General features: G+C 50.5%; 2 protein-coding genes across 8 annotated transcripts; one reads left to right on the top strand and one right to left on the bottom strand.

Moving 5' to 3' along the window:
* The first annotated feature begins 1 nt into the window (after nt 1).
* On the top strand, nt 2-12350 carry YBX1 (Y-box binding protein 1). Of its 4 annotated transcripts, none has more exons than XM_086860227.1 (8): nt 2-3356; nt 3735-3798; nt 7133-7166; nt 9180-9269; nt 9488-9790; nt 10150-10229; nt 10332-10597; nt 11980-12350. In XM_086860227.1, the coding sequence occupies exons 1-7, from the start codon at nt 3200-3202 to the stop codon at nt 10564-10566; spliced, it is 963 nt and encodes a 320-aa protein (XP_086716353.1). In that variant the 5' UTR covers nt 2-3199; the 3' UTR covers nt 10567-10597; nt 11980-12350. The 4 variants fall into 4 exon arrangements, with proteins under 4 accessions (XP_086716353.1, XP_086716352.1, XP_086716351.1 ...); XM_086860226.1 differs by having other exon boundaries at nt 11975-12350; XM_086860225.1 differs by having other exon boundaries at nt 10320-10597.
* Nucleotides 12020-18902, bottom strand: LOC111938575 (claudin-16-like). Of its 4 annotated transcripts, XM_086860228.1 has the most exons (8): nt 18427-18579; nt 17978-18314; nt 17494-17556; nt 16978-17099; nt 16500-16602; nt 15389-15553; nt 15052-15243; nt 12020-13395 (listed from the first exon to the last, which is right to left on the bottom strand). In XM_086860228.1, exons 2-8 carry the CDS (start codon nt 18063-18065, stop codon nt 13298-13300), a joined length of 831 nt encoding a protein of 276 aa, XP_086716354.1. In that variant the 5' UTR covers nt 18066-18314; nt 18427-18579; the 3' UTR covers nt 12020-13297. The 4 variants fall into 4 exon arrangements, with proteins under 4 accessions (XP_086716354.1, XP_086716356.1, XP_086716355.1 ...); XM_086860230.1 differs by lacking the exons at nt 17494-17556; nt 17978-18314 and having other exon boundaries at nt 18427-18902; XM_086860231.1 differs by lacking the exons at nt 12020-13395; nt 17494-17556; nt 17978-18314 and adding an exon at nt 14283-14511.

Here is an 18902-nt window from a genome sequence, read left to right as displayed (position 1 = left end):
AGTGCACATCAATTAACATTTGTGGGAATGGATTCTTCTCCAGGTGAGAAGGGCTGTGTAACATCTTCAGCAACATTCATTATCCCTGGCTGGTTCTTCAGTCAGGAACATTTACTGCATGGTATTGAGAGAAAGTAGGGGTGAAAGGAGGTAACTACGACTCCCTGGCTGGCAGAAAGGTTCTTGGCATCTTGGCAATCTCTAGAACCTTTTTGTGCACAGCCTTACTGAGGCTTTTTTTAATTATATTTAAAAATATAAATATCAATTTACTGAGAAATTGATATAGCACAGATTCCATCACCATGAGTGCTGGGCTCAGAGGAGAGTTCTGATGTAAATAAATGTCTTTCAGCCTTCCCCTAGCACCAGGTAGCACCAGGCCATGGAGCTGTTATGTGCCAAGTGTTGGAGGAGGAGTTCACCTGGGTACTTACAGGGGTGTTGGAGCACACCTGTCACCTGGGAAACACAGAATGGTGATGCTATAGGAATGAAATTGGGGCTGCTTGTCCTGTGTAGTGAGGAGAGTGCAGCTGAGGCTGCTTTTCTTCTCCCAGAACAGAGCTGGGAGCTCACCCACCTGGCAAGGGACAAGCCAGCACCCTGCACAGGGCTGGCTTCCAGCAGGAACTTCTCACCCAGCTGTTTAAAGGTAAAGGACCTGTTTAAGTTAGAATCTGTTCTATCACAAGCAGGTGCTTCATCCCATGTGGAGAGATCCCATCCCTCCCTGGGCCAGCAGCTGTAGGGTGCTCTCTGCCTGAGCTGGGCCAGCACTGACATGCTGGAAGAAGCTCCCACAGGCTTGGCTGTGCTCTTTTTTTTTCTCATGGCTCTTTGAAATCCTGGCAGCAGGCTCTGGCTGTCAGCATTCCTATGTCCCCATTCCTGGGATTGCACAGCAGCTGAGGACACTCTCTTCTCTCCAGCCTGAGGCATGTCACTTTGTACCTGCAGAACATCAGGTGATAGAAGAAGCACAGACACCCCAATCCTTTCTTCCCCAGCCCCACAAATGCTTTGCAGAGGGCTTTTCCTGTGAGGGGAAGGTTGAAGATTCTCAACAGGCTGGCTCAGGTGCCTCAGGGAGCTATACCTGGCAATGCTGTGCTGAGATTTGCACTTCTGGCTGCTGGTACCCAAATTCACCATTTTTTCACCAGGGAAACCAGTTTATTTCTGGTCCAGGCTTAGCAGCACTTTTTCAGCCTGATGTATTTACGTCACTGCCATCAGCTGGTCTCACTTCCTGCACACAGGGGTCACAGAGCTTCCCCAGATTAATTAAGAGTGGCAAACACATTACAACCTCTTTGTTGTTACATTGGCTAATTACATCCCGTTATATTTCCATTCAACATGGAATGTGCAGGGTTACAGCTTTCCAGCTTGTGTGCCTTGTTCCTTACCTGCTGGCTGAAAGTCTTCTCAAAGACCACATTTTTGGTTGAATTCCCCCATGATGACATCACCCTTGTGTTGTATGTAGCAAATCTTAGAATGTCCTCCTGTAGAGGAGATGATGGAGCTCTTCTCAGCTCCAGCATCTTCCTCCAGCTGTGGATGCTGCAACTAGAGATAGTGTTTCTGGTGGCCTGTGCATTTCCCTGAGGGTCTGAGCTGCCTCTGGACCCCACAGTGTTACCCCCCAAAAACATACTTGGGGCCCACAGTTTCAGCTGTTGGTGCATGGCCCTGGCATCCCCACAGATTTTCTCCCAGAGCTGAAGTTTTCTCCACCATTTTCTCCCTCATGGGCCTGGTGTATTCCTTAATTCCCATTCTATTGTAAGATTATTTTTTCAGGTGACTCACTAAGCAGCATCCAATTTTGACATCATTCTAGCTTCTTTATCCAGGTCATCATCCTGGTGCAGATCCTTTTGGGATTGTGTTATTGTTTTCAAGCCCTTCCCTTCGTTAACTGAGCTGAAGATGAGGTGGAAGAGTTCCAAAGAGAGCTGGATGAGACCAGTGTTCCTATGGATTGATGTGTTGGGTTGACCTTGGCCTCATTGGAGTCGCTCACCTGGCCAGGGTGGAATGTGGGGATGGTGAACTGGACGGTGATTTGTGTGCAGTGCTGAAAGGGCTGATCCCAAGGGGATTTTTGGTTGCAAAAATGGTGGGGTGATGGGTCACCTCCCAGAGACCTTCCGTGCTGATGACTTTTCCCTCCTCTTATATCAGATAAATGACATAGCCAAGGCAGGGTTAGGGATCTGCAGCCACCAACCACATTTTTCAAGTGCCTAAGGAAAATTAACTTGTTGGACAAGCACAGGGTTTTCCTCTGGACCTTCCCTCTGGGGAATCCAGCAAGAGATGCTGGGTATCTCCAGGCCGCTCTAAGTTGAAGACATAAGGGTAAGGAGGCAAAGAGGAGCTGGGAGGTGGTGCTTGGAGAACGGCTCCAGCAGGGTGAAGGACCCAGCAGTGATGCTTTCCCGGCAGGCTGGGTGGGTAGAAGGGCTCAGGGTGAGGAGCATCCCCCTCCCCACCGGGAACGATGGGATGCTTAGGGAAAAGCCGATTCCCCGCGGATCAGCTCAGTGCTGTAGCTCCGTGTCCGTACGTGGATTAGGGAGCTCTGACACGGCTCCGTTATTTCCCGCTGCTGCTTAACGCTCCCGGGCCCTTTGTGGCCGTCAGTAACGGGAGCGGGCAGCGCTGTGGCCGGCGAGCGGCGGCGCTCGGGGCCGGCACGGCACAGCGGCCGCCGCCACATGGTCGCGCGCACTTCCCCGATCGTGCCCGTTGGGGGCGGGAGCACCGGCCGGAACGGCCAATCAGGGGCGGGGGCGGAGATTCCGGCCCGGCCGGTGAGAAAAGCTGGCTTGGCAGCCACGGGCGGAGCAGCCAATGGGCGCGCGCGCTTGAGGAAAGGCAGGTGTGGCGACCAATAGGATTTGGGTGGGGGGCGGTGCCGGCTTGGGGACAGACCAATGGGGTCGCTCTCCGTTTAACGGGCGGGCCGGGTGGCGAATTGCGGCGCGAGCGGGCGGGGCGCGCGGGGTGGCTAGCCGGTGCGCGCCGCCATTGTGGCCAGTTCGATCGGTATCGGGAGCGGAGAGCGGAGCTCAGCGAGCCCGGAGCAGGGAGCAGCCCCCCCACGGCCGGCCTCAGTCACCATCACACCGCGGGAGGCGGCGCAAACAGCAGTCACCACCACCGTCCGCACCGAACAGCCGCCGCCATGAGCAGCGAGGCCGAGACCCAGCCGCCCGCCGCCCCCGTCCCCGCGGCGGCCCCCGCCGCCCCCGCCGACTCTAAGCCAAACGGCGGGACCGGGAACGGGGGCAGCGGCCTGGCCTCGGCGGCGCCTCCCGCTGGCGGGGACAAGAAGGTCATCGGTGAGGGCAGCTTGGGGTCCCCGGGGTCCCGGGGTGGGCGGGAAGCCCCGATCCCCTGCCCCTCCCCCGCCATGGCTGAGGGTGGCGCGCGCTCCCTTCCCCCCCCCCCCCACTCCCATTCCCCCCCCCCGAGGGGCGGCGCGCGCCCCCTGCCCGCCCCCGGCGCGTGCCCCCGCTCGCTGGCGCGCGCCGCGGCCGTTAGCCGCCCCCCTCCGCCGCCCCTCCCCGCGCGCCGCCGGCCCCGCGTGCCGGGTGGGGGCGGGGCGGCGCAAGATGTCCGCCACGCGGGGCCTTTGTGCGCGCGCCCCGCCACGTGCCCCTGACGCGCCGCTCCCTCCCCTCCTTCCCTTCCCTTCCCCTCTGCCCCCCTTCCCGCAGCAACGAAGGTTTTGGGAACAGTGAAATGGTTCAACGTGAGGAACGGTTACGGCTTCATCAACAGGTGAGAGCGCCCGGACGCGGCGGGCCTTGGCGCGGGGAGGGGGCGCGGCGCTTGTGACAGGCGGGGCGGGGGGCGGCCGTGCCTTCGCCGCCTCTCGCCCCGCTCGGTAGAAGGAGCTGGTGAGATGCGCCTTTTCTCCACCCTGGGGTTTCTGACCCTCTCGGGGTTTGGCCTGGTTGGTTTTTGGGTCCGTTAACCTGGGCAGGAGCCGCGCTCTCGAAGCGAGTCTATTGCCACGGCGATGTGCCTTACATTATGGTCCTTTCTTTTATGGTGTTTTGGGGCTTTTTTTTTTTTTCCCTCTTTAGGATATAAAAGTATACTGGCTGTTAGCACACAGACTATTTGTTCAAACTCCTGCGTGAAGTTCAGTCAATGCAGGCAAAAATTGCTTTGACCACCTGGTAGTTCATACATGCTCTAATGAGGACACTCTCAACATGGTTGGAAAACGATCTAAAGGAGCATAATTCACACGGTCTGGTGCCACACTGAAATGTATGGATGGGTTATGTGAAACAAGTGCCTAGAAGGTTCCTTTTATGACAGTAGTTGGTGTGAAAAAATTGAACGCTTTGGGAGTTGTGTAAATGCATAAAGTAGGCCTGTCAGGGAGAGGAAGTGCTCTGCGAACAAGTTTTTAATAAATGGGTAATTCTTGGCCCCATTGACAGGGGAGGCCTCCCCAGAGTGTTGCCAGAGCTGTTTCCCTTAATTCATGGTACTTAGTCTCAGAATGTGGCTAGAAACTGAGGAATTCCCCCTTTAGGGCAGCAAGCGTAGTGTTATTATTGGACCTTGTGTTTATGTTTGGTTTAAACACTGCCTTTTTGAACTGCCTGTTACTTTATGAACTAGTCTGAATTGTGTGTCAAGCTCCTGAATTGGTTTTGTGCGTGCAGCTTTACAAACTTGCCTCCCAGTCTGCCCAGTTTGCATTGTTCACACTGTGCTTCAGCTCCCAGTGTTGTGTAGTCACCAGTGCCGGGAGCTGTCGTGTCTCTGGCCTTGGAAACGCCTCCCAAGTCCCAGCCACAAACCCCACCTCGAGGGAAGGCTTTTCCTGTTCCCTCAGTAGTGAAAATGTTCTGTGATGTCAGTCAAGCAAGGAAGCAGCAGCAGCTAGTTGAGACATCCGAGTAGCTTCCCCAGTCATTACTTTGGCAGCTGTTTAATCCCTGAGGTTGCCATTTGTAATGAGAAACGCAGCATGATCTCGTATTATCAAGAGATTAGAGCCTGGTAACTGAAGGGGAGGACATTTCCTCAGCTCTGGAATCTTTGCCTGGCTGCAGGGAAGCTGTGCTGGGAGCTCCTGGCCTTGCATGGCTCTGCTTTAGCCAGGTCTGCTTTCAGATAAAATGAGCCTTTGGAACTGAAATGAACTTTGATGTATGTGCGTGCTCACTTCAGGTATTTTCTGTGTGTTTTTAATGTTAGAAGTGTGATTCTGTTCCAAAATAGGAAGGAGTTTGAATTCTAGGTCTTTGATGGCTGTTTCTCATGTTTGTCAAAGTAAAAAGTAGATGTGCAAAAACTGCTGGCTTGGTCTGTACCATCACTGGAGCTGCACTGTCTGGCATGGTATTTGGTGCCCTGCTGAACTTGGCATCTTTGTCTGTCTGCTTTTCTGTTTCCCTTTTTCTAATATATTTTTGTGGATAAAAGACATGAAGAGTTGCATAGTGAAAAGATCAGCTAAATTATCTGTTCAGCCATCAGAATGTGTGTCTGTCTTGTACCCTCCCAAATTTTCTTTGAAAAAGTGATGGTCCTGCTGTTCCATCATCCGCATGACAGCATGCTTGCTGGAAAACAGCATTGGGAGTGGAGTGGCCAGTGGTGTGAGGCTGTAAAATGCCCTGGTGTGTTTTTCACTTGACTTATTGAGCTCTGTGTGACCCAGTCAGTTGTCAGCCCAAAACTCCAATGTCCTCTTGAATGGAAACCGCTTTGCAAAAGGATGTTAAAAACAAGTATCTGGTCTGGTTGTCCAAAATTCAGCTTGAGCAAAAGTACAAGGTGTCCACTCTTGTGGATTAGCACTTCCTACCACTGTTTTTCAGGTGAGGATGAGGAAAGGTGCTCAGTATTTTTACTAGAAACATATTACTATACTCTTGTGAAGGTTTTCAGTGTTTTGGACATTGTGTTTTGAAGAAGAGTGCTTCAGCTTTGGCTTTGCGAGGGCTTCTGGGTGCTGCATCGTGGGGCTTTGGAGATGAGATCAGAATGGCTCTGCTCTGCTGCCTTTTGGCTGCCTTTTCCCAGTAACCTTTGAGGTTTGTAGGCATCAATTTCAAGAGGAAACAAGGACACTTGTTTTTACTGGTGATGCCTGACAGAATAGCTGTAGCTTGGGTGGAGATTCTGGAAGAAGTTTAATTGTCAATTCTCACTTTTTAAAGCTGGGGTGAGGAGCACCTGGCTTTATCTTACTAAAAACCAATCCAAGTATTCTGTTGCTACTATGAGCACTCCAGTTCAGAGCATGTTTTCACACAAGTCTTCTTATGTCTTTAACCAGTCATTCTGGGAAATAAAAGCCACTTTGGTGTTGATTCAAACTGTTCCATGTAGTAATGAAACTTCACACTGTGGTGAGGGTGGGTTGGTGAGATGGGAGCTGGGATGTCAGTGCTTCAGGAGTGGGAGAGATGGCTTGTGCAGCTCCAACCAGCATTAGGATGTCTCTGTTGTACAGAGCAGAACAGAAACTTCTCACTGAAGCTGGTACTGAGCTGTGGCTGTTTGGGCTCATGGCAGTTGTGGAAGCTCTGCCAGGGTCATGCTGAAACATGGGTGCTCTTGGGTCCTTATAGATACAGACCCTGAGCTGTTTTCTGTTTCTTGAGAGGGGAGACCAGGGCTTGGCTGACTGTGCTGCCTTCAGGGGCAGCTGGTGTTGCTGTTCCTCAGGTGAGTGAAACATTGAGGGGAGGTAAGTGAGGCTCCAGTGGCAAAGGCAGAGCTGCTTCCAAAAGCTGCAGTAGCCACAGAGCTCTCCCACAGAGCACTGCTGGGAAGGAGTCAGTGGTCACTGTCAGGTGTTCAGACATCTCCACTGATGGGATGTGAAGGATGAAGGGGTGTGCAGCATTGAAGAGGAGAGTGCCTTACTCAACCTTCAGCACGTGCTTTGCACTTTGTGTAAGCTGCCTGCTGATCTCTTTCCTACACGCAGTAAGCTGATAGGAACTAGTTGAGGGCAGGTTGAGGAGTAATGCTCAAAGCCTGTTATGATAGATCTGCATTTTGTCTCTGTACCAAACAACTGAATTTTTAATTCACTGTGCATTTTATTCACAATTTTAAATTTCCTGTTATCTTGCAGGAATGACACCAAGGAAGATGTGTTTGTCCATCAGGTAAGATTTCCTTGAAACTGAAATATACTCCCTCTCAGAACCTGACTGTGCCTGACCTATTTAAGTAGGGTTGAAGTTGTAGAAGAGCCTTGCAAACAACTTTTTCTTGGTTGCATTGCAAGTAGAGCCTGCTTGCACTTTGGGGTTTTGCACATTGGCTGATGGTGTACAGTGATGAGAACTGAATTGCACTGGCTGCCAGCATAGGCTTGGAGATATCTGCTTGGAGTCCAGTCATCTTGTGGATTCATAGAGTGGTTAAATAAGCCACTGGAAATAAAGTTAAATTAAAAGCTTGCAGCAGGGAGAGAAATTATTTAAACTGAAGGATGAAGTGCCAGTGAAGCTCTTTTTTTCATAGGCAAAATGATAGATTTTATTGCTCTAAGATTTCGGTGAAAGTCTACAAACATTTTAGTAGGGGCTTTTCAATTTAACTGATATGTATCCTTAGATAGAATGTTTGGCAAACAGGAAAATAGCCCAGGAAATAGCCTCTGGAAAATAGCCCAAGACTGCACACCACACCTGTGTCTTACTTCATGGAGCAGGTTTGCCTTAGTTTAGTTTGTCTGAATTGCACATTTGTGATCAGCAATTTGCTTTTAGCCCTTTCTGGCCCAAGATCTTGTTAGTAAGCAGCCCACAAATAATTCCTGGTGGAGCCTGGTTTACTTTGGCGTTTAGGAGTCCATGGGTCATTCTTTTATCTCAACTTAGGGATATGCTGCTGATGTTAACACAAAGGAAGGGAGGGAAACGTTTTGTGTTTATCATCTCTCAGCTTCTTGCTTGTTCTTTGTGTGAATTAGCAGCTTTTAGAGGCACTGGTTTGTGAGAGGTTATACATACCCTGAGGGGAAGCTTTCACACCCAATTGGCAAGTTAGGGTCACCTGTAAGTGACCTTGACTTACTGGTTGTGTTACAGGACTTGGCATGTAGCTACTATCTATGTTTCTGAAATAACACTGGTAATGGTTTTATTGTAATATTTTTTACAATAAAACAGTTACAGGGCTCTAATCTGAAAGAAATCAGGTTGAGAAGTTTTAGCTCTGTATGCTTTTCTCCATCCCTGTTACATAGCTCAGGTATCACAAAAAGCTGTTGGACTGGCTGCTGTTGTAATAAGGCTTTCCTTAAAGTTACTGAGCCTTGAGGGTATGTTTTTCCATTGATTTTGTTACATTTAGGGGGAAAAAATCTAATCAAATTGTGTGGCAGGTATTTATGTTAAAGTTGTTATACTTCTATTGCTCTTCAGTTAAAGTGTTTGATAAGCAGAACATGGCTGAGCATGGTGTGTATTGAGTATTAACTTGTCTGTCAAAAATGTCATCCAGTACTGCAGAGCACTGAAACTGAGTTTGTTCTAGTGATGTTTGACTGGTGGCCACTCATGCAGAGATTGTCTGGTGCTGACACCTGGAAAAAGCCAATCCTTACTGTGCAGTACACAGCTGGAGTAGATTTAGGATTAATTGATTAGTCCTGTGGTAGAAACTATAGAGTTGGAAGCCTTGGAGGAGGAGATCTCTTGATACCTGGCCATTTTTATGTTTACAGAGTATGGAACACAGAAGCTGCTGTGTCCTGTGGTGTGTGGGAAATAATGAAGGGCTGGAAGTCCAGGAGGGTGATTGGAAAGGCTGATATATTGGCTTCAGAGGAATGTATAATTACCATAGTGATGTAGAATCTTAAACTTTGATTAGGAATCCTTTAGCCAGTGTGTGGTGTGGGAGTTTTCCTCTTTGTTTTCAAACTGCCTTTTTAGCCAGCAGACAGCATGCTGACAGGTGCTTCCAGTTAATGGTAAAGCTTCAAATAGTCCAGAGCATAATACCAGGTACATTTTATGACTTCTTGGATTTCCCCAATTATTCAGTTGCTTTTTCAGGAGTACATGTCTTTCTCCTAAGATAAAAAAATTGAGTATTTAGTAATCTTAAAAGCTATAAAAAGTCTTCCTTTGTATTCTTACACTGTGCCTGCACTGTTGTGTTGTTAGACTGCCATAAAGAAGAATAACCCCAGGAAGTACCTCCGCAGCGTAGGAGATGGAGAGACCGTGGAGTTTGATGTGGTTGAGGGAGAAAAGGTAAACACATGTCTCAGGTATCAGAGCGCACGTGGAAAACTCAGATTGCAGGCTTTGCTGTGATGCCTGTGGTCGGAGTTGATGCCTCATGACATCCAAGGAGGTGAATGGTTTTTCATTTCTTCACAGTGTGGATGTAAATCATTGCTCAGCACTAGACTGTTACACTGCAGCTGGTGGGAGAGTGATGTTTCCCTAACGCTGTTTCCACTCTTCAGGGCGCGGAGGCAGCCAATGTCACAGGACCTGGTGGAGTTCCAGTGCAGGGCAGTAAATACGCAGCAGATCGTAACCATTACAGACGATATCCACGTCGTAGGGGTCCTCCACGCAACTACCAGCAAAACTACCAGAACAGTGAGAGTGGGGAAAAGAATGAAGGAGCAGAGAACATACCAGAAGGTCAAGCCCAGCAACGCCGTCCCTATCGCAGGCGGCGGTACCCACCTTACTATATGCGTAGGCCCTACGGGCGTCGTCCACAATATACCAACCCTCCCGTGCAGGGAGAGATAGTGGAGGTAATGTTTGCCTGACATGATGCTAAACAGGCTTGGTTGCTTTGCAGCAGGGTGATGGGATGCGCCTTTTGGCACTTCTTGTGTCAAAATCGACACTCCAGATGATTTTGGTAAGGTTTAGCAGTAATGTGAAATGAAGTAGCTGAAGGTGTCCTTGTTGCAGCTTGTAAAAAGCAGAGTGTTGCAATTTGGGTGATTAATTGGAGGATTCTCCATCGTGTGCACACCTGTTCCCTAAAACTGCTGTTCACCTTGACTGAACTGACAGCCTTCCAGCTCCTTTGTCACAGCCTGACAAGCTGTGGAATTAGCCCATTTCTAGTTGGGGCTGAGGGGGTCTGTGGCCTGATGTCTTGCAGGGTGCTGACAACCAGGGTGCAGGAGACGGCAGACCAGTCAGGCAAAACATGTACCGGGGTTACAGACCAAGATTTCGCAGGTATGCTGCACATCAGCTGCTGCTCTCAGCCTTGTCCAGCGGCAGAGCTGGGACATGGCGATGCTCAGGTGCTGCATGGTTAAAGCCTAGCTTGACTTTCAGGGGTCCTCCTCGTCAAAGACAGCCTAGAGAGGACGGAAATGAAGAAGATAAAGAGAACCAAGGGGATGAAACCCAAAGTCAGCAGCCACCTCAACGTCGGTACCGCCGTAATTTCAACTACCGACGCAGACGCCCAGAGAACCCTAAACCACAAGATGGCAAAGAGACGAAGACAGCCGAACCACCAGCTGAGAACACGTCCGCTCCCGAGGCTGAGCAGGGCGGGGCTGAGTAAATACCGGCTTAACATCTCTACCATCATCCGGGTGCGTGAGCAGGGGCCTGGGGATGCCTTTTGCTGACTTTCTTTTGATGCTTTTAATTTGTGCCTTAGAAGGTTTGGATTCTTCTTGCTCATGTGTGCTATAACTGATCTGTGTGTCTGCTGAGCTCTGTGAGGCTTTGTTGACAAGGTCTTAGTTACAGGCTTGAAATGTCATTGGTGGAATAGTGCTACACTTTAAATCTTGGCTGTGTGTGGTAGTTCAGGTGTACAGCAGTCTCTGCTCACCCAGAAATTCAAGCAGTGCTGGTGTAAAGGCTTGAAAGTAGTCAGGAGAAGCACGTGCTGGGATTTACCCAGCTGAGTCCCTACTGGGAGGTGGATGGCATTGAGACCTCAGCATCCATTTCTACAAAGGTGTTGTGGGATTAGCAGGAGTGTCCCAGGAGCAACTTTTTATCTAATCAAAGTGCTGGAAAAAACGGTGGAAATGGTGCTTTTGTCAGAGCTGTGGGAGCTGTGTCACAGTGCTGAGGTGTGGACTTGGGAGGGTTGTGTGCAGGGCAGGGGCCAAAGGCTGGGTTAGGCAAAGGAACCTGGCTGCAATTTGGGCTTGTTTGGTGCTGACTCCTGAGGGACAGTTCTGCTAATTTGGGAATGTTTTCATTGCCAGGACTCTACTTGTTGCGCATTTCTTGTGTGTGTGTCCCATTCCTTTTGTCACTTGCTCCTTGCTCATTAGCTGGAGGGCAGGAAAGTGGAAAAGGCATTTAGGCTGTAGTGAGAGCAGACTGAGTGGCCACACTGATGGGATGGACAGGGGCTGGAGGAGTGGGACTGGGAGAAAAGCTCAGTGTTAGCAGCAGCTGCAGCCTCCCCAAACTGTGGGAGCTTGGGGACTTGCTCTGCATGGGGCTCCACATGCAGATGGATCATTCATTCACTGCCCAGGCTGTGCTGCAGTGATCTCTGTGCACTTCTGGTGAACATTTGTTGTATCCTGGTATTCATCTTTGTGGTCAACACCTCCTGGATGAATTCTTAAAAATATGGGCTGCAAAAGGATACCACAATGGCACCTTGGGACCTCTTGCTGTCTGGTAGCATTGGAGAATATTTGGTTTAGTTTCTGTGCTCTGAGCAGTGGCTGAATGTCAGCAGAGCCTGGTGGGAGCAGCCCTCCCCATGAGCAAAGGATCCTGTTGGGTTTAAGCTGTCTGAGAGCTCTCTTTGGAGTCTGTGGCATTGCTCCTGTGGGAAGGTGGCTGATGTGGTTGCAGGGGGTGAGGGTTGGTCTGTGAGCTTGTGACAGGCAGCTTAGGGTGAATTTTTGAGTTGCAGGTGTTAGTACACAAAGCACCCCTGTAACCCTTTGTCACCTGTCTGATCAGCCCTTTTTTTTCTTTTCCTTCTTTTTCAGTTTAGTCATCAAAGAAAAGACTTTAAGAAATGAAGAAGAAAATGAAATTCCAGCAATAAGAAATGAACAAAAGAATTGGAACTGAAGACCTTAAGTGCTTGCTTTTTGCTGTTGACCAGATTACTAGAACTATCTGCATTATCTATGCAGCATGGGGTTTTTATTATTTTTACCTAAAGAATTCTCTTTTTGGAAATGATAAACACGTTTTTTAAAAGCCTGTTTTTTCTCAATATACCTTTAAAAGTTTGTAAATTGTTTCATATCTGGTCACGTTGAGATTTTTAAGAACCTCATTTTTAATTTGTATGAAGTATACGCCTGATTTTTTCAAGTCAAACTGCAAGCATCTGTTAATAAAGGTCTTAAAGAGTTACCATGTGTGCTTAGGTGTTTTAAACCCACTTTTGTTTGAAAGGGATTTAAGTATTCCTAGAAGGTTTGGTAAAAAATGTGATTGTTTCACTCTTTGGGCATACAAGGCTGGTGGGGTAAAAGAGAAAAATGGAAGTAAAACCAATGGAGATGCAGTTGAGTGACAGTGAAGGATGGGCAGGCACAGAGGGATGGGTGCTAAGACCCAGTGTGTTTCCAGGAACTGTTTGCTGGAGCAGCTTGGCTGTGTCATTGCTGGGGCACTTGCAGAACTGAGGTGGTGTGAGGGTGCTTAAAAAAAAAAGGGCAAAAAAACCCCATTTCCCAGAAATGATAGAATAGCACGTTGGTTTGGGTTGGAGGAACAAGGAACTTCAAAGCTCACCTCATCCCCTATCCTGCCATGGGCAGGGACACCTTCCACTATCCCAGGTTGCTCCAAGCCCTGTCCAAGCTGCCCTTGAACACTTGAAGGGATGGGGTAGCCACAGCTTCTTGGCACCCCGTGCCAGATTCCAGATTCCAAAACATCCCAAACTTGTCACTGGTGCTGTAGCATAACTGCTCAGGGCTGTGCTGCAGAGCCAGCTGTTCCCCCAGGGGTGCAGAAGCACAGTCAGAGCTGTGCTTTGTGCCAGAACTGGCTTTGGCTGCACCCCATGGTGTGAACTTGGGGAGTGGGGGCTGCTCCCCCTTGTCTCTGTCCAGTGGCAGCTTCTGGGACCTTTCTACACACGAATGAGCTCTGTGCTCATAAATCATTTTCCTGTGGTTCCAGTGTCCCAATCAGGTGTCCCAACAGTCCCAGTGCTCCAGGCTTTGCTCTCTCCAAGCACCTTCTGATGCTCCCACCTGCCCATCCCCTGGCTGTGCCATCTGTGAGCATCCTGCCCTCTCAACACTGCTGTTTGACAGCAAAATCTCATCTCTGTTCCTTCTTCCTGCCACTCAGTGTTGGGATTTTCTCCTTTCCCAGCTCCCTGGGGTGCTGCTGGTGACAGGGACAGCCTTGTCCCGGACATGCCGTCTTGCAAAAGTGTAAGAACCTGCAATAAACAACAGCTTTGCTGCCTTTTGGCTTCATGTGATGGGGCAAATGGCTCAAGGGGACCCTTGCAGCTCCTCTGGGTTCTGGATGCAGGTGCTTTGCAGCCTGGCTGGGCTGCAGGAGTGGCACTGGAGGTCTTCACTTGCAAGTCTGTCTCTTTTGGGACTGACTGTGCCCCTTCAGCACCGTCTGCTCAGCCTGGAGCTTGACCTGCCACCCCTCAGGGGACAGTGCTGAGGAGCTTCTGCTTGGTTTCCCTGTGCTGCAGAGGTGTCTGTGCTTAGCTTGGGGTGAGGAGTAAGGGAATGAGGCCAAAACTGGCATTCAGTAATTGAGGGTGGTGGGGATTGAGTTGGTGACTTCAGGTTCTGATTTGTTTTCATAGTGGTTTGCAAATGCTGAAGTAATTCCCATTTTGTGTGAACTTCAAAACTGCACTCTGTAGGTAGAGATCTCCATCAGGCTTCAGCCTGACTCACCTTGTGTCTGGTGTGTATGGCTTTGGTGTTCCTTGATGATCCCACATGAGAACATTGATAACCAAGTGTTCAGACTCCTGGTTTTACCCTGTCCTTGAGCACAAACCTTGTGCTGCCCTGTACCCAAACCCAGGGAAGGTTTCCTGTGGGGCTGGTGTGGGAGGAACCAGGGCTGCCAGCCACATGGAGTCAGTGCTGCTCTGTGCAGAAAAGGCTTCCCAATGAATTCCCCCAAAGCATGGGCTGAGCAATGTCAGAGCAGTTACTCTGCCCACAGGGTCCTGACAGCTTTCTTGGGGAACATCTGTTCCTAAAGAAACACTTTTCTGGGATTTATTTCATGAAACCTGGCTGGAAGGAGGGGAAAAAAACCCTTCCCTGGCTGAGTGCTGCAGTACTCTCATTTTTAGGAGCCAGCTGGCTGTGTCAGAGCCTGGAAGCAGCTACAGAAATGTCTCAGTACAGGTTCTAGTGCTTTAATGGGGTCAGATGGCAGGGAGGGGGTCCCACATCGGGGCTGGGTGCAGGAGGTGCTGCTGCCCATCACACACAGGAATCCATGGCATACATCTTGCTGGTGGCTGTTCGGCCCCGGGGCTGGGGATGCCTCTGGGGTGGGCAGCGGCTGCTGGGGGCTGCCAGGAAAGAGGTGGGGTTGTCATAGGGTGACTTGGGGCTGCCACAGAACAGGGACATGGCAGGAGAAAGGAGCTTGGACAGCCAGAAGGGTTAACTTGCACCCCATGGGACTAGGATTGGAGATGATGTCTGGGGAGGAATCACCTGCCCAATGTCCCTGCTGCTGGGGCTGTATTTACACCTGGCCACTGGCTCAGGCTTTGGCTGGTGACAGGGGTTCAGCTCCAGCACAGTTCCTGCTTTGAGTAAAGATCTGCACACCTCCACCAGGATCTGGAGGCCCACAGATGTGCATGGGCCCCTGCACCCTCTTCATGCCCTTAAAGGGTTTATGGGGCCCCTCACTCAGCCCTGTTCTGCCTTGTGTAGCCTCCCCAGCCAAGGGGCACAGGCACAAGGGACAGGACAAAAGGGGTTCCCCTTGGTTAGGCTGGACCCTGCAAGAAGCCCCTGTGCCCCCTGAGCTGATCCTTCACTCCTTATCCCTGCAGGGCAAAAGCCTTGAGATAGGATGGGGTGGAATGAGGCAGACTGACCTGTGCAGGCATAGAGGCAGCAGGTCAGCAGGACAGATGCCACAAAGCAGCCAGTGGAGCCAGCCATCCCCAGCCAGCACGACCAGCCAAAGTCATAGTGGACTCCCAGGAATATATTGTGTGCCACCAGCATGGCCCTCTCCATGTAGACATCCACTGCATACCACACAGAGCCTATGAGCCCCAGGATGCCTAGGAGGAATGAGGCTTGTTAAAAGGAACCACAGAACCCCCTGTGCTCCCCAAACCCCACTGAGGGGGTGCCCACAGCTCCCAGCATGATCCCCAGCTCCCTGTGGGACGTGAGCTCTGCTCCCAAGCTCTCCCAGCCACGCACTCCCAGCACCGAGGATGGCTCCAGCTCCATAGCACATCTTCAGCTTGACACAAGGATCTTCCTTGAGGAATGTGATGCAGTCGAGCCCAAGGATCAGTGTAGCCAAAGCCAGGCCAGCCAGGAGATCTGCTGTGATCATCAGGGTCCGTGTCACCACGATCTTCACTGGGCAGGGAAGTTAAAAACAACCAGAAATGGGAATGAGGAATTATCAGAGGAACAGGTCTCTCCACTCCCAATTTCTGCCCATGTCCTTTTCAGTCACCCAGCACACCAGTGACCATCACACTGGAACCCACCAACCCCATCCCTGCCATGGGCCAAGGGAATGTGCTCAACAAGCTCATCAGAAACTTAATAAGGACTTAAACCTACGATTAGACCAGCTCAAGAAACCAAACAACTCAAGGTACACCCATCAGCACCTGGTACGTGGTCACCTGCTCAAGCCATTCTTGAGCAGAAGACACTGCTGTCCACACTGTTTTTTCCTCCCAGTTGTGTAGTAGGTGTTTTGAACAGCAAATGTCAATATTCCAGTGAAAAAACAAGAGCTGGCATGGATCACATCACCAGCTGTGATGGGCCTGTGCCCTGCAGAGCTCCCTTCTCCCCAGAGCAAGGTGGCAGCCCCCTTTAGTCCATATCAAATACTTTCCTTCTCCACTGGCTCAGTCTGTGTTGTTCCATGTCATGACCAACACAAAGGTTCTCTCTGCAGGGCTTGATGTACCCTGTGCAGGCCAGAAGAAACGTCCCTACCCTGATGTGACTGTCCCTGAGCTGTGGGGACGAGTCCTTGGCCAGTGGGAACAGTCCTTGCTCTGCCTGCAGCATGGTGGGTTGCAAATCCTGGGCTCTGCATGCCAGGACACCTTTGTTGTGAGATGACACAGCTTCACAGCCTCTTCTCTGCCTGATGACCCCAGGACAGGTGTGACTGAACCCTGAGTTGCTGCCAAGGCCAGGCTGTTGGGGCAGGAGACCAAGAGCAGCCCCAGGTTGGTGTGGCTGACTGACAAAGGGCAGCTCAGTGCAATGAAAACCACTTTCCCTCTTCCCTTTCAAGAAGACTCTGAGCTGTGAATGCCTCCAGGCCAGGTGAGCTCACCTGGGTGGTCAGCCAGAATGGAGTCATACTGGTCACAGGTCCTGACCCCGTCCTGCATGTTGGTGACACACTCCCTCCAGAGGCCCCTGCACTTGTGACTTACCTGGAAGCAGGAGAAAGGCACTCATGCAAAAAGCACCGGAGTTTCCCCAGCTTCCCATGGATCTCCCAGCCCAGCAGGGCAGATTTCAGGCTCCCACCACTACACCTGGACATGTCCCATGACTCCCTGCCCATCCCTGCTCTGTGTTTTCTCCTGCTCCATCCCTCTTATCTCTATAATTGTCTAACCCTTCGACTCAAAAAGCGCTGGGTTTGTCCCACCACGTCCCTTTCCAAGCCTGTGGAGACATGGTGCAACCTCATGGGTGGCAAGGCACCCACCTTGCTCTCAGCTGCTCACCTTGAGGACGATGGTTGCTCTGCTCACCTTAAGGGTGGCTACTCTGCTCACCTTCCAGCTGATTGCTCTGCTCACCTCCAAGCTGTCATCAGCATTGACCATCCAGCAGTCCGTGCACGTGGCCAGGAGGAGGAAGAGTGTGGAGAGAAGAGCAAGCCCAAATGCTGTCACCTGCAGGGCTGCACCCATGGGCTGAGCTGCAAGGGCACAGAGATCTTCACCAACTCTGCTCTGGCTACTTCCACACACCCAATCTTCCACTGACAAAGTGCCACCAAGGCCAGGCACCCTCTGGATCCCCAGGAGTCACCTGGGTCCTGTCTCACAGTGCTCACTTGGTGTCAAAATGCTCTCAATGTCCTCAGCCGAGGTTGGGCCACCAGGTTTACATGCAGAGAGAGCTTTTAGACACACAATAATTTTCTAGTGGAAATTCCCACATTGGCTCCCTGTCCTCCAAAGAGAACCTGCCAACCATCAGTACTTTCCCTTTGGGAATCAAGAGCTGCTGGAAACTACTGTCAAATAACTGCTGCTACAAAAACCTGTGCCCTAAGCACGTCTCCAGAGAACCTCTAGAGACCTCCACACCTGCTTGTCTTGGTGGGTACATCCTCTGCCTTTTCTTGCTTTTGTTTTTCACTCCAAGAGAAGCTGTGAGGTGTTGAACATCCAGGTTGGAGCACAAGCAAGTGTCCCAAGGAGGTGTCCTAATCTTAAACACAAGCCCAAAGACATATCTCCCATTCCAAAGGCTGCTGGGGCATGATGTGGGTGCCCTGAGGAGCTGCCAGGGATTTTTACAGATCAGAAGGGATGGCACCATTTGTTTTCCATTCCTGGATGGAGGAACTTTGCAGAAAGGGGAGCTGGCTGTGCCCAAGGTATGAGCAGGGGACATTGTGCCTGCAAACCCTGGGCAGGAATCCCACTTTGCCATGTTTTACAACCCAAAATGCCAAACATTTTACTGCCTGAAGCTGCAACCACTTTGGACAGCCCTTTGGACAGGGCTTCATACAAATGCGTTAATTAGCAAGACCAGATGAGTTTCTGAGCCACGAGGGTTAATTACCATGAGATGATAACTCATCATCACCAGAGGCTGCCCACCCTGGTATGGCACAGGCTCCCTGTGGGGCAGAGCAGGGAAGGAGGGTCATGGTCCTCAGTGTGCCCCATTCTCTCCCCAAATCCCCTCTTGGGAGGTCACTGGGAGTGGAGGCATCACTCTCCCATCATCTCTGAGCACTTCCATCAGCTTCACTCCAAGTGGGCAGTCTCTTAGACTCCAATTTAAAATAATTTTTTTAAATTCCCCAGGCTCCCTTCTGAGCTAACTCCCCAGAACCTTATTTGTTTCTGCTACAACCCAGCTGTTTTGGAACCTTTGAAGAAAATCTGCTCAGCCACTTCAGTTAAATGAGCAAGAAAAAAAAAAAAAAGAGAAAGAAATTCTTAATGCTGGGAAAAACCAGCTCTAAACCTTGTTGATAAATAAAAGGGGTTCATGGGGAGCATTACCTTCACTGCAGGCTCATCCTGGATGCAGTGGGATGATGACAGAATCTCTTTGTTGCTGATGATTTGGGATAGGGATGTAGGTCTAGAAGGCTTTTAAGTGCTGATGGGATTGGATCCTGATTTACCTGATGGAGTCAGGGGTACTCAGCACCAGCTGGAGCTTGCTCTGGACTATTTAAGGTCTGTCCAAGGTGGGCTTTGTGCTCTGAGACATGATGGGCATCCCTGCAGTTAGAGCAGTCATAGGCTGGGAACGGAGCCTCCCCAAAAATGTCACGTGGGGAAACCACTGGAAACCTGCTGGGAGCTCTCCCCAGGTGTGTCCTGGACAAATAACCCCTGTTTTTTTAATTAGACCTTTCAATTCCTGCCTCAGAATGAGTGGCCTAAGACACTGGGGTGGCCTAAGGTCCAGGAGAGGTACCAGAGTTGAGAGGCTTGGGAGAGGCCAAAGAAAGGAGCTGGAATGCCAGGGT

The sequence above is a fragment of the Cyanistes caeruleus genome, chromosome 22 (genome assembly GCF_971803275.1).
Source record: "Cyanistes caeruleus chromosome 22, bCyaCae1.hap1.1, whole genome shotgun sequence".
NCBI lineage: Eukaryota > Metazoa > Chordata > Aves > Passeriformes > Paridae > Cyanistes > Cyanistes caeruleus.
This window is presented reverse-complemented; position numbering and strand designations above follow the sequence as displayed.

What these genes read in the sequence shown, in the direction of transcription:
- YBX1 (XM_086860225.1), top strand. Translation starts at nt 3,200, where the DNA reads ATGAGCAGCGAGGCCGAGACCCAGCCGCCCGCCGCCCCCGTCCCCGCG. An exon ending in CGGGGACAAGAAGGTCATCG is followed by an intron (nt 3,357 to 3,734) that starts GTGAGGGCAGCT and finishes CCCTTCCCGCAG; the next exon opens with CAACGAAGGTTTTGGGAACA. An exon ending in AAGATGTGTTTGTCCATCAG is followed by an intron (nt 7,167 to 9,179) that starts GTAAGATTTCCT and finishes TTGTGTTGTTAG; the next exon opens with ACTGCCATAAAGAAGAATAA.
- LOC111938575 (XM_086860228.1), bottom strand. Translation starts at nt 18,065, where the DNA reads ATGACCCTCCTTCCCTGCTCTGCCCCACAGGGAGCCTGTGCCATACCA. An exon ending in GTACCCACCAAGACAAGCAG is followed by an intron (nt 17,100 to 17,493) that starts GTGTGGAGGTCT and finishes GTGCCCTTGCAG; the next exon opens with CTCAGCCCATGGGTGCAGCC. An exon ending in CATTCTGGCTGACCACCCAG is followed by an intron (nt 15,554 to 16,499) that starts GTGAGCTCACCT and finishes TTCCCTGCCCAG; the next exon opens with TGAAGATCGTGGTGACACGG.